Source organism: Candoia aspera, chromosome 2, assembly GCF_035149785.1.
Source record: "Candoia aspera isolate rCanAsp1 chromosome 2, rCanAsp1.hap2, whole genome shotgun sequence".
In the NCBI taxonomy this organism is placed as follows: Eukaryota; Metazoa; Chordata; class Lepidosauria; order Squamata; family Boidae; genus Candoia; species Candoia aspera.
In genome coordinates this window covers 174,578,343-174,603,503 of record NC_086154.1, presented here as the reverse complement: position 1 = coordinate 174,603,503, position 25,161 = coordinate 174,578,343, and the positions used below count along the sequence as shown (strand labels likewise).

General features: G+C 39.3%; 1 protein-coding gene across 2 annotated transcripts in view; it reads right to left on the bottom strand.

The window, feature by feature from the left end:
- Positions 1–20,774: 20,774 nt before the first annotated feature.
- The window catches only part of SLC44A1 (solute carrier family 44 member 1), a 97,409-nt gene continuing 93,022 nt past the window's right edge, over positions 20,775–25,161 (bottom strand). For both annotated transcript variants that reach the window (XM_063294934.1, XM_063294933.1), the window contains exon 16: positions 20,775–25,093. In XM_063294934.1, coding sequence (XP_063151004.1) covers positions 25,070–25,093 — 24 coding nt within the window. In that variant the 3' untranslated portion in view covers positions 20,775–25,069. The remainder of the gene's footprint in view (positions 25,094–25,161) is intronic.

Below are 25,161 nucleotides of genomic sequence, written 5' to 3'. Positions count from 1 at the left end.
TTTGGGTGCATTTCGGTTAATCCCGACAAAGGTATTCAGAAGAACAAAATGGGAAATCATTTCCTGGTCTTGTCCTCACATTGTCACCTGCTGTAGTGACCAGGAGTTAAGTTTCCATAAGAGAGTCCTTTTTTCTAATGGTATTGCCCAACAATACTGTAGAGGGTTTCTTTCTCAAAGTCCAACCCAGCTTTGTGTGTGTGTGTGTGTGTGTGTTTGTATATATATATATACACACACACATACATACATACATACATACAAATAAAGGAGTTCTCACAAAACCAGTATTAACAGGGGATCTTACTTCAAGGAAACAAGGTCTAGAGTAAAATATTTGCACCACTGGAGTTCCCAATACTGTACTTGGAGAACCTTGGCTTAACAAGAGGCTGTATTCCTAATACAAGTAGTCCTCACTTAAAGACAATTTGTTCAGCAACCATTCAAAGTTACGGCAGCATTGAACAAATAGTACTTATGTCCAGTCCCCAAAGTTACGGCCGTTGCAGCACCCCTGTGGTCATGTGTTCAAAATTCGGGTGTTTGGCAGCCCACCCACACTTAGGACCACAGGGGCGCTTCAACTCCCCCCACCTGCCTATCTCCCCATTTCTGCCCTTTTGGCTGCCCTGCACAGCAGCGCTCCTTGGTGGTGGCAGTGCTGGAGCTGCAATAGAGGCCCAGGGCCTTCAGCAGTCTCAGCCAGCTGCTGCTGCCCCCAAACTCTACTTCAGCCCTGGCACCACCACTGCCACCAAGGAATGCTGCCTCAAGTGCTGTGGCCAGCCACCCCAGCGCCACAGCGCAAAGCCCCCACTGGCCTGCACTCGGCTGATTCTGCTGGGCCCAGCTGACCTTCAGCATCTTCCTCCTGCTGCTGATGAGGCGCGCCTGGCCTGGCCCTATGTGAGGCAGCTGCTGGCCATGCCAGGCCTTCTTCCTGAGGCTTTATGTGCCATTCTTCAAATCATGCGCAATTTGGAGAAAGGTGAGCATGGCCTTCTCACAAGGTTTCGGAAGGCCACAGAAGTTTTCTGAAGCATCACGAGAAGGGCACGTGCAATTTGGAGAAGAGTACACGTAGCCTTGGGAAGAAGGCCTGGGGCAGCCAGCACTGCCTCGCATAGGGCTGGGCCAGGTGCGCCTCATCAACAGTAGGAGGAAAAGGATGGCAAAGGTCAGCTGGGGCTGGCAGGGCTGGCAGAATGTGGGGCAGCTGGGGCTTTGAGCTGGGGTGCCGAGTGGCTGACTGCGGTATGGGGCTTGAGGCGGCACTCCTCGATGGCAAGGGTGGCGGCAGTGGCGCTGCGGCTGAAGTACAGCTGCGGCAGTGGCCAGCTGAGACTACTGAAGGCCCCAGGACTCTACTTCAGCCCCATCCCCACTGCCACGGAGGAGTGCAAGAGGAGGCAGTCCCTTACCTTACTGAGCTTGGGGCTGGGAGGGACCAAGCCAGGAATGGCTTGGTTTGAGTAGGTCCTCACCTAATGACCGGTGGGATTCAGTTAATGATGGCAGCAGAGCTGCCGGGATTTCTGTCACTAAGCGATGTGGTCACATCATATCACCCTTTATGACCACATTGCTTAGTGATGGAAATTCTGGTCCCAATTACCATCGTTAACCAAGGACTGCTTGTATGGATGGTGTGTATGTAGCATATGGACAGATACACCGCACATTTTATACCATTCTAGTGTCCATGCATTTACATTTAACGGTTGTTGAGTCCTGACTTACAAATAACAATTTTGGTAGAGAGCCTAAACCTGAAGCTGAAACCCCATAAAAGGCAATAGAGTGGCTAAATTTACCACAGGGATGTTTCAGAAAATGGGGAGTATCTTCAATAGCTAGAAAAAGATGAAATACTGTATGTGATTTTCTAGATTTGCATAATACATTGAATCCTAAATTAAATAGAGTGGGTTCACATAACATACTTGAGCACTCAAAAGATAACCAAGGTCAAAACAAACCTTGTTTGTTGTATGAACTTAGCTAGTTGGAAGTTCCAGGGAAAGCAATTCTGTGTTTATTGTTAAAGAAAGGACTGGAGACGTACACCATTGCCACAAAATCAATCAATCTCTCTCTCTCTTTCTCTCTCTCTCTCACAATCTCTCTCTCTCTCTTTCACCCACCCACCCACCTTATTAGCCACCCATCTCTCTTTTCCAAGTGACTCTAGGTGGCGTATCCTCCCTCAATACACAACATTCTCAGAATGGAGAGCACCATATTGGAAAAAGCTGATATACTGTTTTTCCTAAAAAGACAAAGTGTTCCATACACATAGACTGAGTTTGGATGTTGCTCTAAGCCGTAAGAGGTTTACTTTTGGTTAGTGCATTCTGTGAATCTAGCCATTGTGGTTTACAGTGTAGCATGTTGTATAAGCCCAGCCATTTGGGATTTATGCAATAAATCCAGGCTTGCTGCAATGTGTGAACCCAGTAATCTTCACAACAACCTTATGAGGTAGGTGGCTTCTGAATGCACACATAACTATGAGTGGGGTTGCCTGAATACATGAACAACAATCCTGCCAGGGAAAAAAAATATTAGAGGGAGAGGTAATATGAATGATATGGGAGATGTTGATCTCATCTGCAAAGGAGGGGAAGCAGAGGTAGTGGTGTTGTCAGTTGTGTGGGTTACAGTAATGAAGAACTGCTAACATCAAGTATCTGTAATTACATTTCTTTACATCCATTGCCATTTTACTTCAGGGCAAAGCACCAAGCGTCACCACAGACATTACATATGCCCAAATCCCAGCATTACTGGAAGGTCATTTCTATTATTTGCAGCTTGTCTCACTAAATAATCAGGCTCCTGCTGATGCTGCAGTGCCAGGCTATAGACTCAACTGTTTCAACCAATTAGAATCCTGGATTTTCTAAAGCTGTTATCCAATATGGATTATTGCCTTGCTCTATTAACAAGCTCAAGCCACTTTAATTTTGTTCTACAGGCCAGTTCCTCAATAGGTTAAAAAAAATGAGTGGTCTGTCTGTCTGTCTATTACCTATCTGCATTAAGCCACCCTTCTGCCTTAAAAGTTGTAGACTAATGACAGAGCTGGGTAAATTTAGTATAATGACAAATGAAAAGTAGGATGACCTTCCTGGACATATTGGCAAAAGTTAATTAGTCCGATTACTTCCTTAGTTAAGCAAAGGGTCCTTTGGCTGAAGTTCATAAAATGTGGTAAACCAACCTGTAAACTCAACCAATTATTTTATTATTATTAATAAAAGGTATATTCCATTTTTCTTTTTCTACATTCCCCAAATGTTTATGCAGTAAAAAGAAAATAGCATCCTAAAAAGGACCATAGGCAGAGAAATGTAGAGAAAGTTACAATTAAAAATCAGCAATACAATATAACCTCTAAAAAAATTTAAAGCCATAAAACCCTTAAGGATACAAACCTGTTAAAACCTCAAGACCACAGTACTATCCAGAGACTAGAAGGACCAGATTGGAGAAACATTTTAAGCTGGCACTGAAGCTTCTAAGATTTATCACAACTGTAACTGAACAGGGAAGAATACCACCGTCAGGGTACTTGAATCAAAAAGATCTCCAAATCTCTGGCAGGTGCACATCACCATCAGATCTTAGTTGATGGACAGGTGTACTGACAAATATCCAGGTCCTAGAACCATGCAGCTTTTATATTACAATAAATACCCAGAAGCTATCACAGTACCTTCCAAAGAAATATGTTGGGTTATAACAGAACATTTAGTTATCACTGACCTTATCTTTATATCATTGCTGCTTTATTCTTCCTATGGTCTCATAGGATATATGAGATAATACATCATGTAACTGAATTACAGGAGACCGTTCTGGCCCACTTATGCTGACTTGTGTTTAAAGCATTCACTTTGGTGCACATTCTGTTTTGACAATTTTGAATTTTTCTTGGTTTGTGCTTCTTGCAGTTTATGTTCTTACTGTCCTTGTAAATATTGTCAATCTTGGTACTACCCATGATTAGACTTTCCTGCAGCTTTGGTTTGGCTATGTCATCTTTGGATCTACTTGTGAGTGTGATGGTGTTCCCCAGAGTCTTCTGGCCTGAGGATCTCATCCCTTGATACCCAAACTTGTCTAAATGTTAACCCATGTCTAAACAGTTTTCTTGGCAACAATAAAGTAGTAGTAAAAGTCCCAGGTAATGTTCACTTGAAATTGATTCTTGAGTGATAACAATGAGTTTTTATCATTTTATAATATCATCCTGTGTTAAAGAATAAATATAATTTGTCTGTTGCTACCCACCGGTAGTATTTACAACTACAGTATTTGTTGGCATCTAGATTTGGACCAGCAGCATTTTCAGCTTTAGAGGCATGTGAATTATTAGAAGTGACTGCTAAATCTTATGAAACAAGCCTATGATTAGACTTTAATAAATATAGTATAAAAAGTATTTATAAATGCTATAAATATATAGTATAAAAAGTATCACCAATAACTCAATTTTAAGATCGGAATAAGGAATTGGAGATTCCCACTTCATTTCAACTCTTAATATTTGTATCAAACATTTCAGAGTAAGGTTTGTTCAGTGCAAAATTATTTCAGACTTATTGAATGCCATGGCGTTTGTATAGAAAAGGAATGAGTAAATCATCAGGTTGTTGGAAATGCAATGGAATAAAGCTTCATTATAGCATGTTTTCACAATATCCTAAATTATTTGTGTTCTGGGGAAAGTCCTTAGAAATATTAATTTGACTTTGAGGTAGGGTTTAATATATTTAGGTGTCCATGTTCTTTTTTTAGTAAGAACTTTATTAAAGTTTCAGAATACAATTAAAATAGAAAATACCGAAAAGCTCAAATAAAGAACGAAAAGAAAAAAGAAAAACTAAGAAGTGCAAGAATAGCAAAAGATAAACTGAAAGTGACTTCCAACCTTTTCCAACACAGATATAAATGCATATATAATAGCTTAATCCTTGCTTCTTACTCCTAATTAAACCTTAACTAACATTATTTCTATAGAAAACTACCACTTCAATCATCAAAACTCAAAATCAAATCCTCATTTTTTTTTAGTTACAAGCAAATAGTCCAAAAGCAGTTTCCAGGTGGAAACAAATCCAGTCACAATATTTTCTCTTATCACTGTCAGTTTTGCCATCTGTGCCAATTCCATTAATTTCACCGTCCAGTCCTTCACTGTGGGAATTTGCATGTCTTTCCACCTTTGCTCATACAAAAGTTTTGCCGCTGTTATCACATACAGAAACAAAGTCCCAAATTTTCTTTCAAGTTGTTGGTCCATCAAGCCCAAAAGAAAAAGTTCTGGTTTCAATTGTATATGAACTTTAAGGATCTTTTAATACATATTTGCTCCCAGAATTTCTTGGCCTTCCCACAAGTCCACCAAAGATGATAAAACGTTCCTTTACCTTGGGACAATCCAACAGACATTTGGTACCCTTTATACATCTTTGACAACTTATCAGGTGTTAAATACCAACGATACATCATGTTATAAAAATTTTCTTTCAAATTATAGTTCAAAGTAAATATCAAACCTTTATTTCATATATTCTCCCATTGGTCAAGCATGACAATATATATCCAAAATTCCTTGCCAATTTAACCATACAGTCTTTATCCACTTCAAATTGAGTCTTTTCATTAACAAAATTATAGGTCTTTTGATCCAAATTAAACCGTTCTGTCAATTGTGCAAATGTAAACCAGTGGCAAATATGACCTTCCAATTCTAATTGTCCCCTTGATTTAAGTTTAGGTTCACCCTCTTCAAAAGTTAACAGATCTTTGTATCTCAACCAAATCGGTTTCCCAACCATCTCTCTTCTAAAGAAGGCTTCCTGAGGTGACAACCACCAAGATACATTAGGACACAGTCTTATTTTATATTTATTCCAAACCCGAAGTATGGCATGCTTAACAAAGTGATTTTAAAAATCTTTATTAAGATTCTGTCATACCACAAGTAAGCGTGCCACCCAAATCTCAAATCAGGTGTCCATGAACTAAATATTTTTTTTCATGGTTGGAGGAGAGCCATGTTACTCTGGTAGTGCCTTTTCCAACTAACAAATTTTATTAAAAGGCATAAGTTTTTGTGAGCAGCATCTGCCTCTGATGAAGTGAGCAGAAGCTCATGAAAGTGTATGCCTTTAGATGAAATGTGTTAGTTGGAAAAGATGCCACCAGACTCCTCCTGATATTTATTACATGAAATTGATGCCTGGACAATGGGAATTGATTCTCTATACTGATCCTATTGCTAAGAGACTTACCCTTCAACATTGGAAAGATAAAGCTACTGAGCTCTCCCAGTATATCAAGGTAGCAGTCCCAAGGGCGAGTGGGGAACTATTGTTTATTTATTGGCAAGTAGTAGCTTACTTCTTAGCTAAATACAGTCAGTGATTGATTTAATACAAGACATTAAATTATAATGTGGCTTGTTTATTTGAGGCTTAGCTACTATAGTTAACAAACTATGGTTTATGGCAGGTTAATCAAACTGTGTGGTATCCAGAGCTCCTAAAACAATGAATGAATTTGTGTAACAACCCCCCACCAGTCATTGGACCATGTTTGGACAAGATTGATAGTTTGGCAGCAATTAATTGCTGGATTGCTGTCAGAACAGGGAATAATGCCACCATCAGGTACTTGAATCAAGAAGATCCTCCAAATCTCCAGCAGATGCAGATCCCCATCAGACTTGGTTGATGGGCAGGTGTACTGAGAAATATCCAGGTCCTAGAACCATATAGCTTTTGTATTATAATAAATTCCCAGAATTTAGCTCAATAGCAAACTGGCAGCTACCCCAGTAGTTTCTGAATAAAGGGCTCTCCTTCACTGGCTGCTGCCCTCAAGCAGGCCAGCTTCCTTTAAGGTGTCTGTGAAGGGGGAGATGATGTGATGGACTTCAGCAACGCTGCTGGTTCTCAGGAAGGAGGGAGCACATTCCAAGGAGGGGAGCGAGATAAGAGAAAACACAACCCGGAGCTGGAACATGGGAAGACTAAGAGGTTCAGACTAGCCCCACCCTAGAGCCTTCCCAGGTTATTTCCCCTCAGGTTAGGTAGAGAAGCTTTAGTTTGGCAAGATGCTGTCTATACATGTGAGCAGATAAAGAACTGAAGTTGGCTGGACTGATTCTTTGTCGACTGATTCTTGCCCCTGCCATTGCAAGACCTTCAGAGGAGAACCCCAGTGTTTGGCTCCCACGCACGGCCTGATCCATTGCTATAGCTTGATGAAGGCCACTTATGTTGAGGCAGAAAGAGCGAGTGTGACTCTCCTCAAATTCACTTGCATTCCTGCTTCATGGTTTGGTATATCTGTGTAAACCTAGCCAAGTGTGGCCAACAGAGAAAAAACATGGTTAGCCACACTGAGGCTTCTTGGTGTAATGTCTGAATCAGGGCACTGTAAATTTAATGTTATCAAAGCCAATTAAAAATGATTGCTTAAAGCACTCCTACTTGTGGTATGACAAAATTAAAGCTAAGAAAGATTTTAGAAATCATTTTGTTAGGAGTGCTATAATGAAGGTTTGGAATAAGTATAAAGTAAGATTGTCTCCTAATGTACCATTGTGGTTGTCACCTCACGAAGCATTCGTTAGAAGAGAAAATGGGAGAACAAGCTGGTTAACTTACAAAGATCTGTTAAATCTCGATGATGGTGAACTGAAGCTTAAAACAAGGGAATTGTTAGAGTTGGATGGTTTTACATGCCATTGGTTTACATATTTACAATATTGTCAGAATGTTTTAAAGTAGATAAAAAGAATTTTAGATTTGTTAATGAAACAACTCAATTTGAAATGGAACTTTGTATAAATGATGAACATGTTATTACAAAGATAATGTTGCTACGGATGGATTTAGAAGATGAACAAGTTAAAGAATGTATGTTTAAATGGGCTAAGAATTTTGGATATAGTATTATGTTGGAGCAATGGAAGAACATGTGGAACAAAGTTTGAAATTTACTTTGAATTATAATTTAAAAGAGAATTTTTATAAAATGATGTACCGTTGGTATTTAACCCCTGATAAGTTGTCAGAAATGTATAAGGGAATAACGAATGTTTGTTGGAAATGTTCTCTTGGTGAAGAAACTTTTTATTTATTTGTTTGTTTGTTTGTTTGATTTCTATAGCCATCCATCTCAGCAAGTGACTCTGGGCGGCTTTATCATCTTGGTGGACTTGTGAAAAGGCTAAAAAATTTAGGGATCAAATATGTGCCAATATTCAAAAGATCCTTAAAGTGGACTTACCAAAAAACCCCCCATAACTGTTCCTCTTAGGTTTGATGGAGAAACAGCTCGAGAAACAGCATGGGACTTTGCTTTTATACATGATTACATGAGGAAGACTTTTATATGCACAGAGATGGAAAGATCCACAAATCCCTACAGTGGAAGAATGGATGATTAAACTGATGGAGCTGGCTCAAATGGCCAAACTAACAGCGTTGATAAAAGAAAACACTGTTTCTGGATTTCTTTCTACTTGGTAACCACTTTTAGACTACTTGCTTGTGTCAGAAAAAAATGAAGTTTTGATTTTGGCTTTTAATGATTAAATGGTTTGATTTGATAGAAACAATGTTATTAATGTTCAACTAATTGTAAGAGATTATATTTGTAAATGTATTCATATCTGTACTGGAAAAGGTCGGAAGTCACGTTCTGTTTCCATTTTCTCTCTGCTCTGCACTTTCATAGTTTTTCTTTTTTCTTTAGTTCTGTACTCTAGCTTTTCTATATTCTGGAAAAAATAATAAAGTTCTTTATTTAAAAAATGATTGCTTAAAGTTTTTTTCTTTAACAATATTATTTTTATTCTTACATAAAATGCCTGGAGTATTGTATAAACAGGAAGAGAGGATACAAATTTAATTAATAAATAACACATTTTATATACCATCTGCTATCATTTTTAATAGGGGTGTCTAAATCTTCCTCTCTTCTTTCTTTCTTTTTTCCTTTTTATTATATTGTTATAAATCTTGATATATTGTATTATTTCAATACAGTGATGTTTATATGAGTTTCAAATCTCAATCCAGAGATAGGGAACTGAATCAGTAGCAGGGCCTGATTTAGCTATCTTCATATTCCAACAGGCCTAATAATGTCTGGAAGCAGAGAAGACCTGCTTTTTGATATTGTGTAGGGTTGGGATCACTTTGAATCAAGCTATGGTGTGGCAAAGCAAGCTTCCCAAATAAACTACAATTGGCAAGGTTCACACACAATGCTGAACCAGCCTTCCCCAAGCTATGCACACTCTAAATCAGGAATTTTCAATTTTTTTTTCTGGCTGCAGAACATATTATTCTGGAGCCAGAAAACATTCCAGAACCCCTGATAAGGAGACAAAAATTAATGATAGAAAATTGGCAATGAAACTAAGCTTGCCCTGTCCACCCCTGTATCTTTCTGTTTGACCTTGCTCGGGAGGAGAGGGAGGTAGCGCTGGGCAGGATGACTTTGCAAAAGACATTTTGCAGAAACACAAAAATGGCAGCCCAGGAGTTTTTCACGGGAGAAAAATGCATGGCCAAGATAAAGACTCTGGCCACCATTTTCACCATTTCTGCTGTATTTTAGAAAAAATGCTATGGATGTCCCTGGCTGCATTCAAGTGAACTCTTTTTGACCTTAGTCTCTCAGGGAACTGCATCAGGTTCTTGTGAAAGCCTAGGGTTCTGCAGAACGCAGTGTGGAAAAACCTTGCTATAGATCAGTGTTTTTCAAACTTGGCAACTTAAAGATGTGTGGACTTTCAACTCCCAGAATTCCCAAGTCTGCACATCTGAAAAGTTGCCAAGTTTGAAAAATGCTGCTCTAAATGAACTTGATCTCCCAGAATTCTCAGCAACAGGCACATTGGCTGGGGAATTCTGGGAGTTGAAAGCCACCTAAGTGAAAGGTGCTCAGTCTGGGGAAGTTTATGCTAAGCCATAAAACCGAAGTGCATGTGGCCACTATAGCTGAAATGTTTAATCATACAGATGGAGGAAACTATTGCATACATGGGTAAGAATAGTATAAACTGATATAATTGAGTTTTAATTTCAGTTGAATAGCAAATTAAATTTGCTTTTTCTCTTGGACTCACCTATTTTGCCATTCAACATGCCACCCAAAGGCCAAATACAGCCCTTGGGCTAAAAAACTCTACCCAGTCTGGCAGCAAATTATGTTTTACCAATTACTGTAGCTAAAACTACATATTGCACTAAGCCAAACTGCTCGACGAACAACGTTATGGGTAGGAGGTTGTATGAAGTAGGCCAAAGTGGACCAAGAAAGACAAATTGAGGAGCCTGTCTTCTCATGCCACCTCCTCTGCCTCTTTTACAAACTTGAAGTCAGAGTCAAGTTTTTAGGAGGATGTTTGCAAATGTGGCTTTTGTCCTTAACAATGGTGGAGAGGAAAAAGAACCCTCTTTCATTGCTGTAAACCAGATATTAGCCATATTCTACTCTCTGAATTACATGGCCAGCAGATGGTGCTATGGGATTTTTCTATAATTTTGGTAGAGTATTATTGCCCCTTTCTGGTTACAGTGGAGTTGCAAATTGTAACTCTCATACTACCAATCTCTACTAACACTGGTGAGCAAGTATAATTCTTTGATGACTCCCAGTCATGATACAGAGGGCATGAACAATATAGATGCCTTCAAAATCAACAGAAATTAGCTGTACTGCTATTCACTGATGCCTGGCTTTGGCAGGGGATGAGCTAGATATGCTTTGGGGAACCTCCCAAACTTGTGAATTCTGAGATTTAATATGCATTGTCTGTGTTCCTGTCTTAACCAGTGACAAAACCATTTGGATCTGCACTGGCTGACCGGAAGGAAGGGGAAGGTTCAGAGGTAAAACAGCTGAGAGTTGGCAATTTGGACCATTGGTTATGGGGAAAAGGTAAATGAGGGTTGTTGAAGGAAAAAATGGAGAAAGTTCATGCCTGAGGGAGAAAGGTTTTATCTAAGGGTTCTGGCCAGGGACAGTAATTTGGTCAATTTGCACAGTGTTATGTTTGCATTCAAGGTGTCATATTAGTGTTCCATTAAAAATTTATTCTACAACTGTTGTTGAACGTGCTCATTGAGGACTAGTCCCTTAAGAACCATGACTGGTAAAACCCACCTTCTACATTCGCCCACCCACAGAAATCAAGCCTAATGCTAAGCTTACAAAGTGTGGTTTCTTGTTTTAGCCAGGACAGAAGGGCCTCCTTTTTCTCCCCAAATAAATGGCAGTGTGTGTGCAAGTATGCAGATACTCTTTGCATACTTTTGGTTGGCCAGGGAAATTGCTGGGGTCGAAGAAGAAGGATGGGTTTGCATCCCAATACTGAAGCATAGGAGTTATAAGAGGAGTTATTCCAAGGGAAGGAAGAGACTCCTAAGAGCGTGAGCAAGCTGTGTTGCTTAGCCCAGCCGTGGAAGTCACTCTGTGGGTGAACGAAAGAGGCCAGAACTATTGGCCGAGAACAGAATCAGCTGGTCTAGAATTTGGAGTTTGGCACTTTCCAACATAGGCAGTGGGGCAGGAGGGCCTGGCTGGCCTAGAAGGGGCTTGGTTCTGCCATAGAACCTACAGGGGGCAGGCTGTGATTTTGATGTGCCCTCTGGGAAGAGGAGTAACAGCTTGGGACTTGTTGATTCAGAGCACATGCCAGTCTCTTGATAAGCGAGCAGACCTCGTCAAGGACAGTCGGAGAGGCCAGGTCACGTCCCCGGAGAGCTATTGCCCGGTGACTGATGAATCCTCTCCCAATTGCTGGCTGAGCCAGTCCCTGCGCAGCATTTTATCAACGCTGGAAGTTCCTGGTGTTCATAGGTTCAAGATTGCTTGGAAAGGGATAAGGTCAGAGATTTAAACAGCAGGAAGCAAATATTGACATTAATATCAACCCCTTCTAAAATAGGAGGTCTATAGAGTAGACAGGAATTTGGGGATTGATTCTCAGGAACATCCAAAGCAAGAAATTGCTGAGGCTACAGGCATCACACTTATTAGCAAGGACCCTCTCTGGATTCCTGCCTACTTCATCAAAGCTCCTTAAGGGTCCAGCTTTAACAAATTCCCCAAGGACAAACAAAACATGAGAGGGCACTGTCTTTATCTTGGAGGCTCCCAGGACAAAGAGCTCCTTTAAAAAAACCAGACATTGCAAGGATGAGAGCTTATGTAGCATTTTCTCACACACACGGGGAGTTGCTTATCTGAGAGGACTCTGTTGCATTTGCATTTTCAGATTCTATGAATTCGTTTAAAATTGGCTCCTGTTTTGCTTTCAGTATCAGAATAAAACCCATACACAATGACACTGTTTTGCTTTCCAAAAGCATTTATAAGAGTTGGTGTTGTGTGTGCGTGCGTGTGCACCTTCAAGCTAGTCCTGATACCAGTCAAACTTATTTTATGGCAGGAGTTGCAGAATTAGGTTATATTCTGTACTTTGACCTAACATTAGCTTCAACAATTTCACAACCTAAACGCTTCCCGGCACCCTTTCCTATTAAGGCAATTATTTTCTCTCATCCCAGTTTCATCCCTAGAAACACTAATTTACACTGAAGATTTTTGAAGCTGGCAACAATGGGGTGGGGGAGAGGGTAGGGAGACAAAAAGCACAAGAGAAGGGCCTGACATCATCATTAGATTCTTATCCTACCTTTTAAAAAAAATATATACAGATACAGATACATTTGGTTAACTCAAGGCGGTGAACATACAGTACCTAATACTCCCACCTCCTATTTTCCCCACAACAGTCCTCTGAGGTGGTCAGGCTCAGAGAGAGTGACTGGCCCACAGTCACCCTGCCAGCTTTCAGGCCTAACGCTTTGTCATTAAAAACAATCCCGTGTGTTCCATGTCATACAGTAGATGCTAATGTCAGATTAGGCCCAGAAGAGACCTTCAGTGAAGAAAATATTAGCTAGAACAAGGACCCTGGCTCAGCTTCACATTTTGCACTTCTTAAATCGATACAAGCAAAGAATAAGATAGATTCTGCTTGGCCTGTTTTACCTCATCTGGAGAAAGCCAAGAACAATGGATCTTAAAAGTGAGCCAAGGACAGGCAGGCAGTGTTGGCTGCACATTGGTTACCTGACATAGCCTAAGTAGAACGTGAATGATTGCTACTCAGGGTGTTCCTAATCTGCTATTTTATAGCTTAATTTGTAAGAGCTCTTTGCTTTGTTCATCCTCCCTGTTTATCCCTGCAAATCTGCCATTTGGTCTTAGGTGGCATGAGAACAACACACCCTCTTGGGTAACTGACACTTAGGTTGTATGTAGAGGAGATTGTAGATGTCTCTTCAGGATAATTAACATACATTACATAATTACACATTGGAGTTGTCTGTTTTTCCAACAATCCTGCATAGAAAACTATCTTACCAACTGGCTCATGGTCATTAATTTACCCACAAACAACTTACATACACTGCTTTAGCTGTGACTGGTGCCCTCTGAGATTTATCTAAGTACACTTTAACAGATCAAACAGACACAAGTCTGTGTTAGATTGTGTTTGTGTGTAGAAAGCATGCTAGCCCAGCTATAGGAGGCCCATATCTATAGTGCAAATTTTCTTTGAAAGTTTATTTTTAGTTGCTAAGAGTTGACACTGACTTGATGGCATATAATCAATCAAAGAACTTGAAGATGCTCCTTACAAGCTGACTGAGCGTGTTAAAAATGTGTTAAGTCATGATTTATTTATGGAATATGCTACAATGGGCTGAATATGCATATCATGCTAACTATAAATCACAGTAACTGGCTAAACATAAGCAATAAGTTAGAATACAGTGTGACTTCGTGCTATGTGTGACCCTAAATTGGGTTAATCTTTAAAGTGGTGTAAGACTTGTTTTTCTTCAGCAAAGGATCGTTACCTTGTCGTGGTGCTGGAGCTTGAGCACCTCAATGATGCCATGAGCTAAACCGTGAAGGGCCACCCAAGACGGGAAGGTCATGACAGAGAGGCCAGACTAAATGCGATCCCTGGGGAAGGTAATGGCAACCCACCTCAGTATTCTTGCCGTGAAAACTAAATGGATCAGTACAACCAGAGATATGTCGGTATACCATCGGAAGATGAGACCCCCAGGTCGGAAGATGGTCAAAATGCTACTGGGGAGGAACAGAGGATGAGCTCAACTAGCCCCAGACGTGATGACGCAGCTAGCTCAAAGCCGAAAGGACGGCTAGCGGCCGACGGTGCTGGTGGTGAACGGCGAATCCGATGTTCTAAGGATCAACACACCATCGGAACCTGGAATGTAAGATCTATGAGCCAGGGCAAATTGGATGTGGTTATTGGTGAGATGTCAAGATTAAAGATAGACATTCTGGGCGTCAGTGAACTGAAATGGACTGGAATGGGCCACTTCACATCAAATGACCACCAGATCTACTACTGCGGACAAGAGGACCACAGAAGAAACGGAGTAGCCTTCATAATTAATAGTAAAGTGGCTAAAGCAGTGCTTGGATACAACCCAAAAAACGACAGAATGATCTCAATTCGAATTCAGGGCAAGCCATCTAACATCACAGTGATCCAAATATACGCCCCAACCACAAATGCTGAAGAAGCTGAAGTAGAGCAGTTCTGAGGATCTGCAGCACCTACTGGACAACACGCCTAAAAGAGATGTTATTTTCATCACAGGAGACTGGAATGCTAAGGTGGGCAGTCAAATGACACCTCGAATTACAGGTAAGTATGGCCTGGGAGAACAAAACGAAGCAGGACACAGGCTGATAGAATTTTGCCAAGACAATTCACTCTGCATAACAAACACTCTCTTCCAACAACCTAAGAGACGGCTTTATACATGGACTTCACCAGATGGACAACACCGAAATCAGATTGATTACATCCTTTGCAGCCAAAGGTGGCGGACATCTGTACAGTCGGTAAAAACAAGGCCTGGAGCTGACTGTAGTTCAGATCACGAACTTCTTCTTGCACAATTTAGGATCAGACTAAAGAGATTAGGGAAGACCCACAGATCAGCTAGATATGAGCTCACTAATATTCCTAAGGAATATGCAGTGGAGGTGAAGAATAGATTTAAGGGACTGGACTTAGTAGATAGGGTCCCGGAAGAACTATGGAGAGAAGTTGGCAGCATTGTTCAGGAGGCGGCAACAAAATACATCCCAAAGAAAGAGAAAACCAAGAAGGCAAAATGGCTGTCTGCTGAGACACTAGAAGTAGCCCAAGAAAGAAGGAAAGCAAAAGGCAACAGTGATAGGGGGAGATATGCCCAATTAAATGCAAAATTCCAGAGGTTAGCCAGAAGAGATAAGGAATTATTTTTAAACAAGCAATGCGCGGAAGTGGAAGAAGACAATAGAATAGGAAGGACAAGAGACCTCTTCCAGAAAATTAGAAACATTGGAGGTAAATTCCAGGCCAAAATGGGTATGATCAAAAACAAAGATGGCAAGGACCTAACAGAAGAAGAAGAGATCAAGAAAAGGTGGCAAGAATATACAGAAAACCTGTATAGGAAGGATAACAATATCGGGGATAGCTTTGACGGTGTGGTCAGTGAGCTAGAGCCAGACATCCTGAAGAGTGAGGTTGAGTGGGCCTTAAGAAGCATTGCTAATAACAAGGCAACAGGAGACGACGGCATCCCAGCTGAACTGTTCAAAATCTTGCAAGATGATGCTGTCAAGGTAATGCATGCTATATGTCAGCAAATTTGGAAAACACAAGAATGGCCATCAGACTGGAAAAAATCAACTTATATCCCCATACCAAAAAAGGGAAACACTAAAGAATGTTCAAACTATCGAACAGTGGCACTCATTTCACATGCCAGTAAGGTAATGCTCAAGATCCTGCAAGGTAGACTTCAGCAGTTCATGGAGCGAGAATTGCCAGATGTACAAGCTGGGTTTAGAAAAGGCAGAGGAACTAGAGACCAAATTGCCAATATCCACTGGATAATGGAAAAAGCCAGGGAGTTTCAGAAAAACATCTATTTCTGTTTTATTGACTATTCTAAAGCCTTTGACTGTGTGGACCATAACAAATTGTGGCAAGTTCTTAGTGGTATGGGGATACCAAGTCATCTTGTATGCCTCCTGAAGAATCTGTATAACGACCAAGTAGCAACAGTAAGAACAGACCACGGAACAACGGACTGGTTTAAGATTGGGAAAGGAGTACGGCAGGGCTGTATACTCTCACCCTACCTATTCAACTTGTATGCAGAACACATCATGCGACAAGCTGGCCTTGAGGAATCCAAGGCTGGAGTTAAAATCTCTGGAAGAAACATTAACAATCTCAGATATGCAGATGATACCACTTTGATGGCTGAAAATGAAGAGGAACTGAGGAGCCTTATGATGAAGGTGAAAGAAGAAAGTGCAAAAGCTGGTTTGCAGCTAAACCTCAAAAAAACCAAGATTATGGCAACCAGCTTGATTGATAACTGGCAAATAGAGGGAGAAAATGTAGAAGCAGTGAAAGACTTTGTATTCCTAGGTGCAAAGATTACTGCAGATGCTGACTGCAGTCAGGAAATCAGAAGACGCTTAATCCTTGGAAGAAGAGCAATGACAAATCTCGATAAAATAGTTAAGAGCAGAGACATCACACTGACAACAAAGGCCCGCATAGTTAAAGCAATGGTGTTCCCTGTAGTAACATATGGCTGTGAGAGCTGGACCATAAGGAAGGCTGAGCGAAGGAAGATCGATGCTTTTGAACTGTGGTGTTGGAGGAAAATTCTGAGAGTGCCTTGGACTGCAAGAAGATCCAACCAGTCCATCCTCCAGGAAATAAAGCCAGACTGCTCACTTGAGGGAATGATATTAAAGGCAAAACTGAAATACTTTGGCCACATAATGAGAAGACAGGACACCCTGGAGAAGATGCTGATGCTAGGGAGAGTGGAAGGCAAAAGGAAGAGGGGCCGACCAAGGGCAAGATGGATGGATGATATTCTAGAGGTGACGGACTCGTCCCTGGGGGAGCTGGGGGTGTTGACGACCGACAGGAAGCTCTGGCGTAGGCTGGTCCATGAAGTCACGAAGAGTCGGAAGTGACTAAACGAATAAACAACAACAAAAGACTTGTTTTTAACTAAAATAGCTATTTCCTCTCCAAGCTATTTGTGTTTCTTTCCTTCTGAGACTGAAGTCCAAAGGACATTTACTTGGTGGTGGAGGGTAAATTCCATTAAGTTCATTTGATGTGGGGGACATTCGAAATATTTCATTTTTTTTTTCATATTTTTATTGAGTCAATATTATTGTTTCCATATTGAAATGGGGAAGAGGGCAGAAGCTATTCAGTGAGTTCAGGCCATGAGTGAAATCCCAGATATTTAGAAGGCAATAAGTAAGTCAAGTTTAGCTTTCTTCAGGTTCAGTGGGGATGGGCTTGCGACTGAATCAAACCAGGTCAACCTGAATCCAATATGAAAAAGAATGAAAAATTTTCAGTGTTGTCAGATCTCTTCACCAGGCAGGATAATACCAAAAAAGGGAAGGGGAAACTGATCCATCCAATCCAATGTTTGAACATCGTGAGTTTAGTCAGAAGATGGCACTGGATTTAGGTGGAGAATATTACCTAGGAGGAAGATAATACAGTTCTTGTTCAACTTCCTGATTGGTATGTTCTCTAAATGCTCTATGATGGTTTCCTTCTATCTGGTTAGATGGAGTATTTCAACATGGCTCAGCACTTGAGAGGCCTTTCCAGAATATCCTCACTGTTCTCTTCCCTCCCCTCTCTCTTGCTTCAGTTTTAGGGCAATAATTGCCATCAAAAGCTGAAAGCTCTTTACTTCATGCCCCTTTGGAAAGTGATGATTGGCTAATTGAGCAATTTAGTTAGGCTTCTTGCAATTCTGCTAGTTTTTTAGCATTATCAGACCCTGTGATTACTCAAGCAAAGAAACTGTGAAATTATGCTGCAGAGTTGAAAACCTGTGGTGCACAGGCCTTGTCAGATTTGATCTGAAGCTGTGCCTACTGGCAGCATTCAACGGGTCATCTGGGGCTTTCATAATTAATCCTCTTTTAACCTGGACCACCAAAAAAGTTTTTACACAGGGCATTTTATTATTGCTTGTACTAATTACCATGGCACTTAGAAGGCAAAATTGCTTATGCACAGATGAATTGCTGCTGCGCGTTTGCCTTCTGTAATAGGAAGCTTTGGCTATTTATCACAAAGTTAAATCCTAGAGCTGCTTTTGGTGGATACCTTTTGGGAGAAGCGGCCACTGCTATGATTCAGATGCTGTGGTTCTGTGGATCCAGGCCTAGTGCAGTGATCTTCCTCAGAATGAGGAAGGAGACTCTGGGTGTGCACTTGTGCAATGAAGTGAGGGGCACACCAGTTACTGAAAGCACAGGTTCACATACTTTTGATACACACAAATATGTAGCTTATGCGAAATAATTTCCCTCAATAAATAATCTAGTATAATGTTTTTGACTCATTGGTTTAATTGGGTTATCTAGTTTTAGAACTTGTGTGGAGAACAGATCACATTTTAGGTCATATTTAGGCAGAAATATTGAAAATTCAAAAGGGTTCACAAACTTTTACGAGCACTGCTGTAGCTTTTCTTCCTGACGCCAGCCAACCCCCTCCTGTAAATCCTTCTCTCACTGAGATCCAGCTATGTCTGCTTTCTATACTTTTACTGGTCATTGACTGAATATACTTACTGGACTTTCTTGATCTATGTCTGCCAATGAAGTGGTATCCATAAGCAGAGTTGATGCTCCCTTAATCTGTTGCTTCCTCATGGTCTCCCAATGTGTTTTGGGGGGCAAAGGACCTTCAGAGTAGGGAAGCTTTTGCATTTTACTACATGAAAAGTCTACTCACCTGACTGAATGTTCCCCATGCCTGCAATTTTCCCTAAAGCAGAAATTAGGAAATGGTGGTCCTCCATTCTTTTGCTAAACTACAATTCCCAGGAGCCCTAACCAGCATGGCCAATGGTGCTGGAAGTTGCAGGTTTTTTACCTTTGATCTACACTATGTAGCCAGTATGAAACGCCTGATTGTTTCCAGAACAGAAATTGTGTTCTATTTTAGAATATGTTGTGCTTAATAATGTTTGACAGTTGAGATATAAATTCATTTAGGAATAACTGATTCCACAGCATGTGGCACCAAATGTAATAAAAAAACCCGGTTGTCTAACATCAATAAAAACCATCCATATTTCAGTAGATCTTTCAGAATGCTTGCACGTAACCCTCATAAATGGATATTGGCTTCTTAAAGGGGGCAGGAAAAACTTCCATTTGCCTCACTCCAATTAATTATTCAGTTAGGAATTATCAAATGAAGCAATTAACAGTGGAAGAGATGACAGATATAACTTAGAAAGAGTAAAGTGCTATCCTGAGAAGAGTGATATCTTCGCTCCAACTGGCTTCAGAATCCAAAAAATGTTCAGTGTGAACAGTTTCAGCAAATCCCAAGTAAAACAATGGATATGATTCTCTATGGCTTTGCTAAGAGCTTATTTTACAGGTGGTAGGACCCTTGCAAACCCATGGAGATGCTGAGATTTTTAGAGGGCAGACAGGGCTCTACTATTAAAACAAGTATTATTGGGACAACTTGAACCAAGTAGGAAGATAATAAAATCAAGATCTCCTGTCCAGTCTGGTCAAAGCAAGAAGCATGAAAGATATTTACAATGTGAGGAGAAACCAGGTTGTCTTAAAAATCTTTTCATGTTGAAGTACTATATGGGGTGTATTTAAAATAATATGGAAGTTGTATCCCTTTCTCTTGGGTTCAAACTGAACAAAGTTGTCCAGCAATTTTGTTCCCTAGAACAATCAGAAGAAGTGTACTCACAGGAACTTAACTATTAAAACAGCACTAGAAATGGGGATACATTTTAAAGAAATAAGCCAAGGAATTAGGGTTCCCTATTATCATGATGAAGTAAAACTGAATGTTTAATTTAATTGAGAATATTGAAATTTGAAAACAGTATAATACACTTGATTGCTGTAATAGATGAAAGAACACAAATGACTCCTAAATTACAAAATCATATACACTGTTCCTTTTGGTATCTCCGGTTAAATAGTTATATTGCAAGAATTAAGAATCCAATTGAAAAAAATATGGGATGGCATATTTTCAGAACATGCATGAAAATCAAATTTTGCTGCTGGATCACCCTAGCATATCATCATAAAATCATGTTCTATTAGTCTCATGGAAGACTAAACAAAATTAATGGAATTGTATCTGATTAGTGCTAGTGAAGTACACAGCTGGGAAATGATTTTATTAATTAATTTATGAGACTTATAAATGGTCTTATTCCAAATGAAGTATACATTTGAAAATAAAAGTAGTTTGGAGGAAAATCTTGCAATCTCTAGGTTTATTTTAAAATGTCAGAAGCATCTTTGTGCTTTGCAAAACTACTAGGTTGGAGTCTTCTTTAAAACAGCCCCTTTTGCATTTAGTATATTTTTACTGGCTGCTGTCTAAATATATCACTGCTGGAGCAAGTGATTTGACCAGCTGGGTACCAATTCATTCTTGGTAGAATACCTCAGAAGTCTCCAGGTGCTATCAGCCTGGACTGCACCTTTCTGCCTGAAATGGGGCACACATTCATCTTGAAGATCACAGCTCCTAAGGGAAGTAATACCCATAAAACTTTTTAAACACCAGGTTAAGAAACCAATTTTATTTGTAAAACAGGACCTGTATATAAAAATGCTGCACAATCAAGGTATACAAAAATACAAAAATTTGTTTCTCTTTACAATTCTAGTTGCAAGTTCAAACTCAAAAGCATCTCTTTTCTCAAGGCTTTCAGCAAGCAGGGAACACAAGTTTGTGGAGCCTGGGAAAGCAGGAATTGTGATGATGTCAGTGGTGAGTCTAGTCCAGGTCTCCCATATTGAGTCGTTTTTGAAGGAGAATTCAATGGCAGATAACCTCAGAGGAGCCACCTAAGTGTCCTGCCATTCCTTTCGGTTTGTGGTCCAATTTCTGTTGTTTTCAATCTGCTAAATCCAGATTTCTTTCACTATAATTATCACTTCAGTGATTTAAGCAATCTACATCTGAAGTCAAGTGCCAGGGCAAAGCTACAGAACTTCCTCCCGTATATTAAGGCTCCTCCTCATAATTCTCCTCCAAGTATCATTACAGTAACATGTAATATTTACATTAAAAGAGACTTAAAGCAGTGCTCTAGTTTAAGCCTAGACTAGTACCTTGGTTCCTGCTAAGACATGCACTTCAAACCTTGATTCGTGTCAGCTGTCCTAAAATGAAGTTTCATGGCATTATTCACATTGGTAAAATCAGCATGTTAGCAGGAACAGAGGCTAATCTTGTTTGCTAAACTTAAAATATAGTTTCATAATTGAATTATGTGACTGAGAAAAGATTCTTCTTTTAAACTGTCCTGATTTTTATTGCAAGTAGTCTGAAAAGATTGAGATGTCTTTTGATTTCTAAAAATTAACCAAAGCATTTAGTTACACAGCAAAGACCACCAGTTAATTACAGAATGCTATGTTTCATTCAGCAGCAGTTTTAAAAGGTCTCATCCTTTGAAAGGAAGCACAGAATCAAAACAGCCATTTATAAAAACACTGGCAGCCAGTCACTTTGTCTCTACATCCATTTTCATAACCATTAGCTAAGCTTACCTAGAGCAATAGCTCTTTTCCCAAAAGATTCTCTGGAGTGATTCAACTACTGAGGCATTCCTTTTCTCTCTCCACATCTGCATTTAGTGCAATAAAGTTTAAAAATTTTACTCTGAAATATTTAGTTTTATATTAACAAAAATAGTTTCTTTAAAAAATTGTAACAAAAGAATATATAGCATAAAACAGATCATGAAATTATTCTCTGCAATTACACTATAAGCATTTATCATTACACCAAGCCAAACAGAGAAATATTAGCATTCATTACGTAGTAAATTTCAGAATGAAGAAAGGAATTTAACACACAAAACTGATTACTTGATAAACAAAAGCTACCAACAGGCAATGAAGTTCTTCCAGAGGTCTCTGGCTATTCATATTAATAGGGATGGAGCCTTGTCAAACTCTGGAACCTTCTGGAAAGCAAGGTTTACCAATCATGTTTTTGGCTTGATCTTATACAAAGACCAGAAGCAGAAACATGTTCCTGGCTATTACTTCAAACTGCAGGATGTTTCCCCATAAAAATACTATCCTGCATGTATAAACTAAAGGTCTAGAATAGCTGTTCTGGCCAATCATGCTAGCTTTCTGTGTATAATGAGTTTTGGTGAGACGATCAGGAACACTCTGATTAGCTTGTCTCCTGTTTATGGACCCCATGCAAAAGCAGCAGCCAGTTTTCTCAATTGCTTCCTCAATTACTCCATTACTTACAATGTTATAAGCTGACCATCTAACATAAAAGTTGATTACCTCAAGGATTATATCTGAAAGCATCCAATTGCCTAGAAAGCTGATACAGAATAAGAGTCAACATTCTAATGAATGGGAGACATAGATCAAGCCTTCAGAACATATCAGAAGTGAACAGTAAGTAGTACCCTAAAAGTGAAAGGCTGTGGATAAAAAGGAAGGAAATGATCCCAGCTATCAAAGGGTAGAAGCTTCATGAAATTAGGGCATGAAGAGAATCCACTCTCAGGAATGTTTCAATATCAATTTCCAAATACTTTAGGAATGTAGATACGCATTACAGATCATTCATTCAAATATCTGTTGTGGCACTGAATGCCTTCTCATATTTCTACCCAGAAACCAACATAATCACAGGAAAATCAAGATGTGCTTTCCAGAATGCATGCTTAATATGGGAGTATCTTGAGGGTCCTAAACGTCTTTATATCAAAAAAACCTAGAGAGACTTCCACATGTTTCCAGTAGAATAGGAGACAAATTGGACACAATACCAAACAAATGTCATGGGTGTTGAATAAGAGTCGTGCAGAAAGGGAGATGGAGATTTAAAATACAGCAAAGATTGGTAATAAGAGATACTGAATCAGTTTCCTATCTGTGTTTATTTTTCTACTTTTTTCTTAGTAAAGTTCTAAGATAAGGAGAACATCTACTGCAGTCAAGTAGTTTTGGGGTAGGGGTAGAGATAGGATAGGGGTATGATGGAAGAGTAAAATGATCCTTTAGGATGCAAGTAAAGGATTAACTGGCCATTACTTTATGAAACTGGGAAGGGGACAGAAGATTAGAGGCACTGGTTAGACTGAGGGAATGTAAAAGAAAAAGATACCTATACCTCAGAGGAAAAAAGATTGGTAACCTATTAAGAGAAGTGAAATAACAGTTGGTAATTAAGCACAGAGGAGTAATTTTGTTGCTATACTTCTTTAAAGAGAAACATCTCCAGTAGTATCTCCTCATATAAATTTATCATTAAATATCATTTGAATAGTTCATTATCCATTTATCATCTGAATGAATGGATGGACTGCCCCTCCACAAGTTAAAGATACTATGCTATCAGGAAAAGAACAGATAAATAGCCAACAATATCAAGATCAAGAATCAAGGTAAGAATTCTGAGTCTGCATTCTTGGCAGCAAAGACTGAAAAGATACTTACAAATTCACAAATAAATTTGGAATAATGCTACCACCATCCAAATAAATCTTGGTTTGGCACAGAAGAAAGTCAATCACTTTCCACATGCCCATGAAGTTCTGGTATTCTCCACAATCCACTACAAGATGCATAAACTTTTAGGAGGGCAGGAGCCTCAGTATTTAGTATGTTGCTAAAAGAATTACAAAATTTTATTTTAGAAATGTGAGAAGATGGGATGGGAGAGAGATATTGCTTTCTGGAAGTTTCTGAAGTATTCATGTGGCTCTCAGGTTCCATGATCATGAATATACAGAGACTACTCTAAGACCTACATTACATACTAAGACAGTGACATTTTGAAAAGATGTTTATGTGTCTTTCCCACTGTACTCCACTAAATTACCAAATGTATAATGAAATATGTTCCAGATATGGGGTGCACAGTAACAAAAAAACACAAGCAACTTACAGTACTTTTTTTTGTATAGTTGTACAGTTTGTCTCTATTCTCAAAATCTTTCCATATTGTCATGGATGAACAACAGTGGAGCATATCTAAGGCTGAGCTTCAGAATATTGTTATTAAACTGCTTATGTGAAGAATTTGCTTAGTTTAAAGAAACAACATGTGCAAAGGACAAGATTAAACCTAACAGGGAAAATAAGGTAACACAGGACGGAAATTGCATATAAAACTCATTCTTCCTCATACACCTTTAATTTGTCCTTCACAGATTCAGGGGCTGTCTCAATACCTAAATACCTGAGGAGTTGGGTTGGTTTTTTTTTTTTTTAAAGTGTTAAATTGTATAATGTGTTAATGACAAAAATCTGAATATGCTGAACTTACTTGATCCTATTTGTATCCCATTGCAAAGAAGCAACAAAATCCAACATGATTAATATATTATCCATTCTGATTCTGATAATAAAAAAAATTCTAATGAAGGATTTTTCCTCCCAGAACAGTCATTACCCACTGAATTCTAAAGTTATGTTAATTAAAAATAAAAATGTGGGGAAATTCCTTGACCCATTATGTTATTCCAGATCTGAAAATCTTGCATCATTATTTTTAAATATTATGGGATTCTCCTCCAAATTATGAAATCTCTCTATCAGATTACAATCATAACATTGCCACCAACCACAACGATTATTTTTTTAAATGGAACAATGATAAAAGTTGCTTGTAAAAGCCACCCGTATGAAAAGAGTACATGTTTCACAAAAATAATCATTAAAAAAGTATTAAATCCCTGTTCCTTTTCTCTGATTTTGGCTGCTTTTTAAATAATATAGATATAGATATATATAGAGAGAGATAGCTAGAGAAAGAGAAAGAGAGAAATAGATATTGTTTTGGAATGTCAATGGTTTCCATAACAGCTGACCAGCTTCAAGATGAACTCGCTCCAGAGGCCTAGAAAAGAAATTATAAATTGGAAAAAAAGGTTAAAAATTAAACAATGTTATATTTCTAGACCAAAA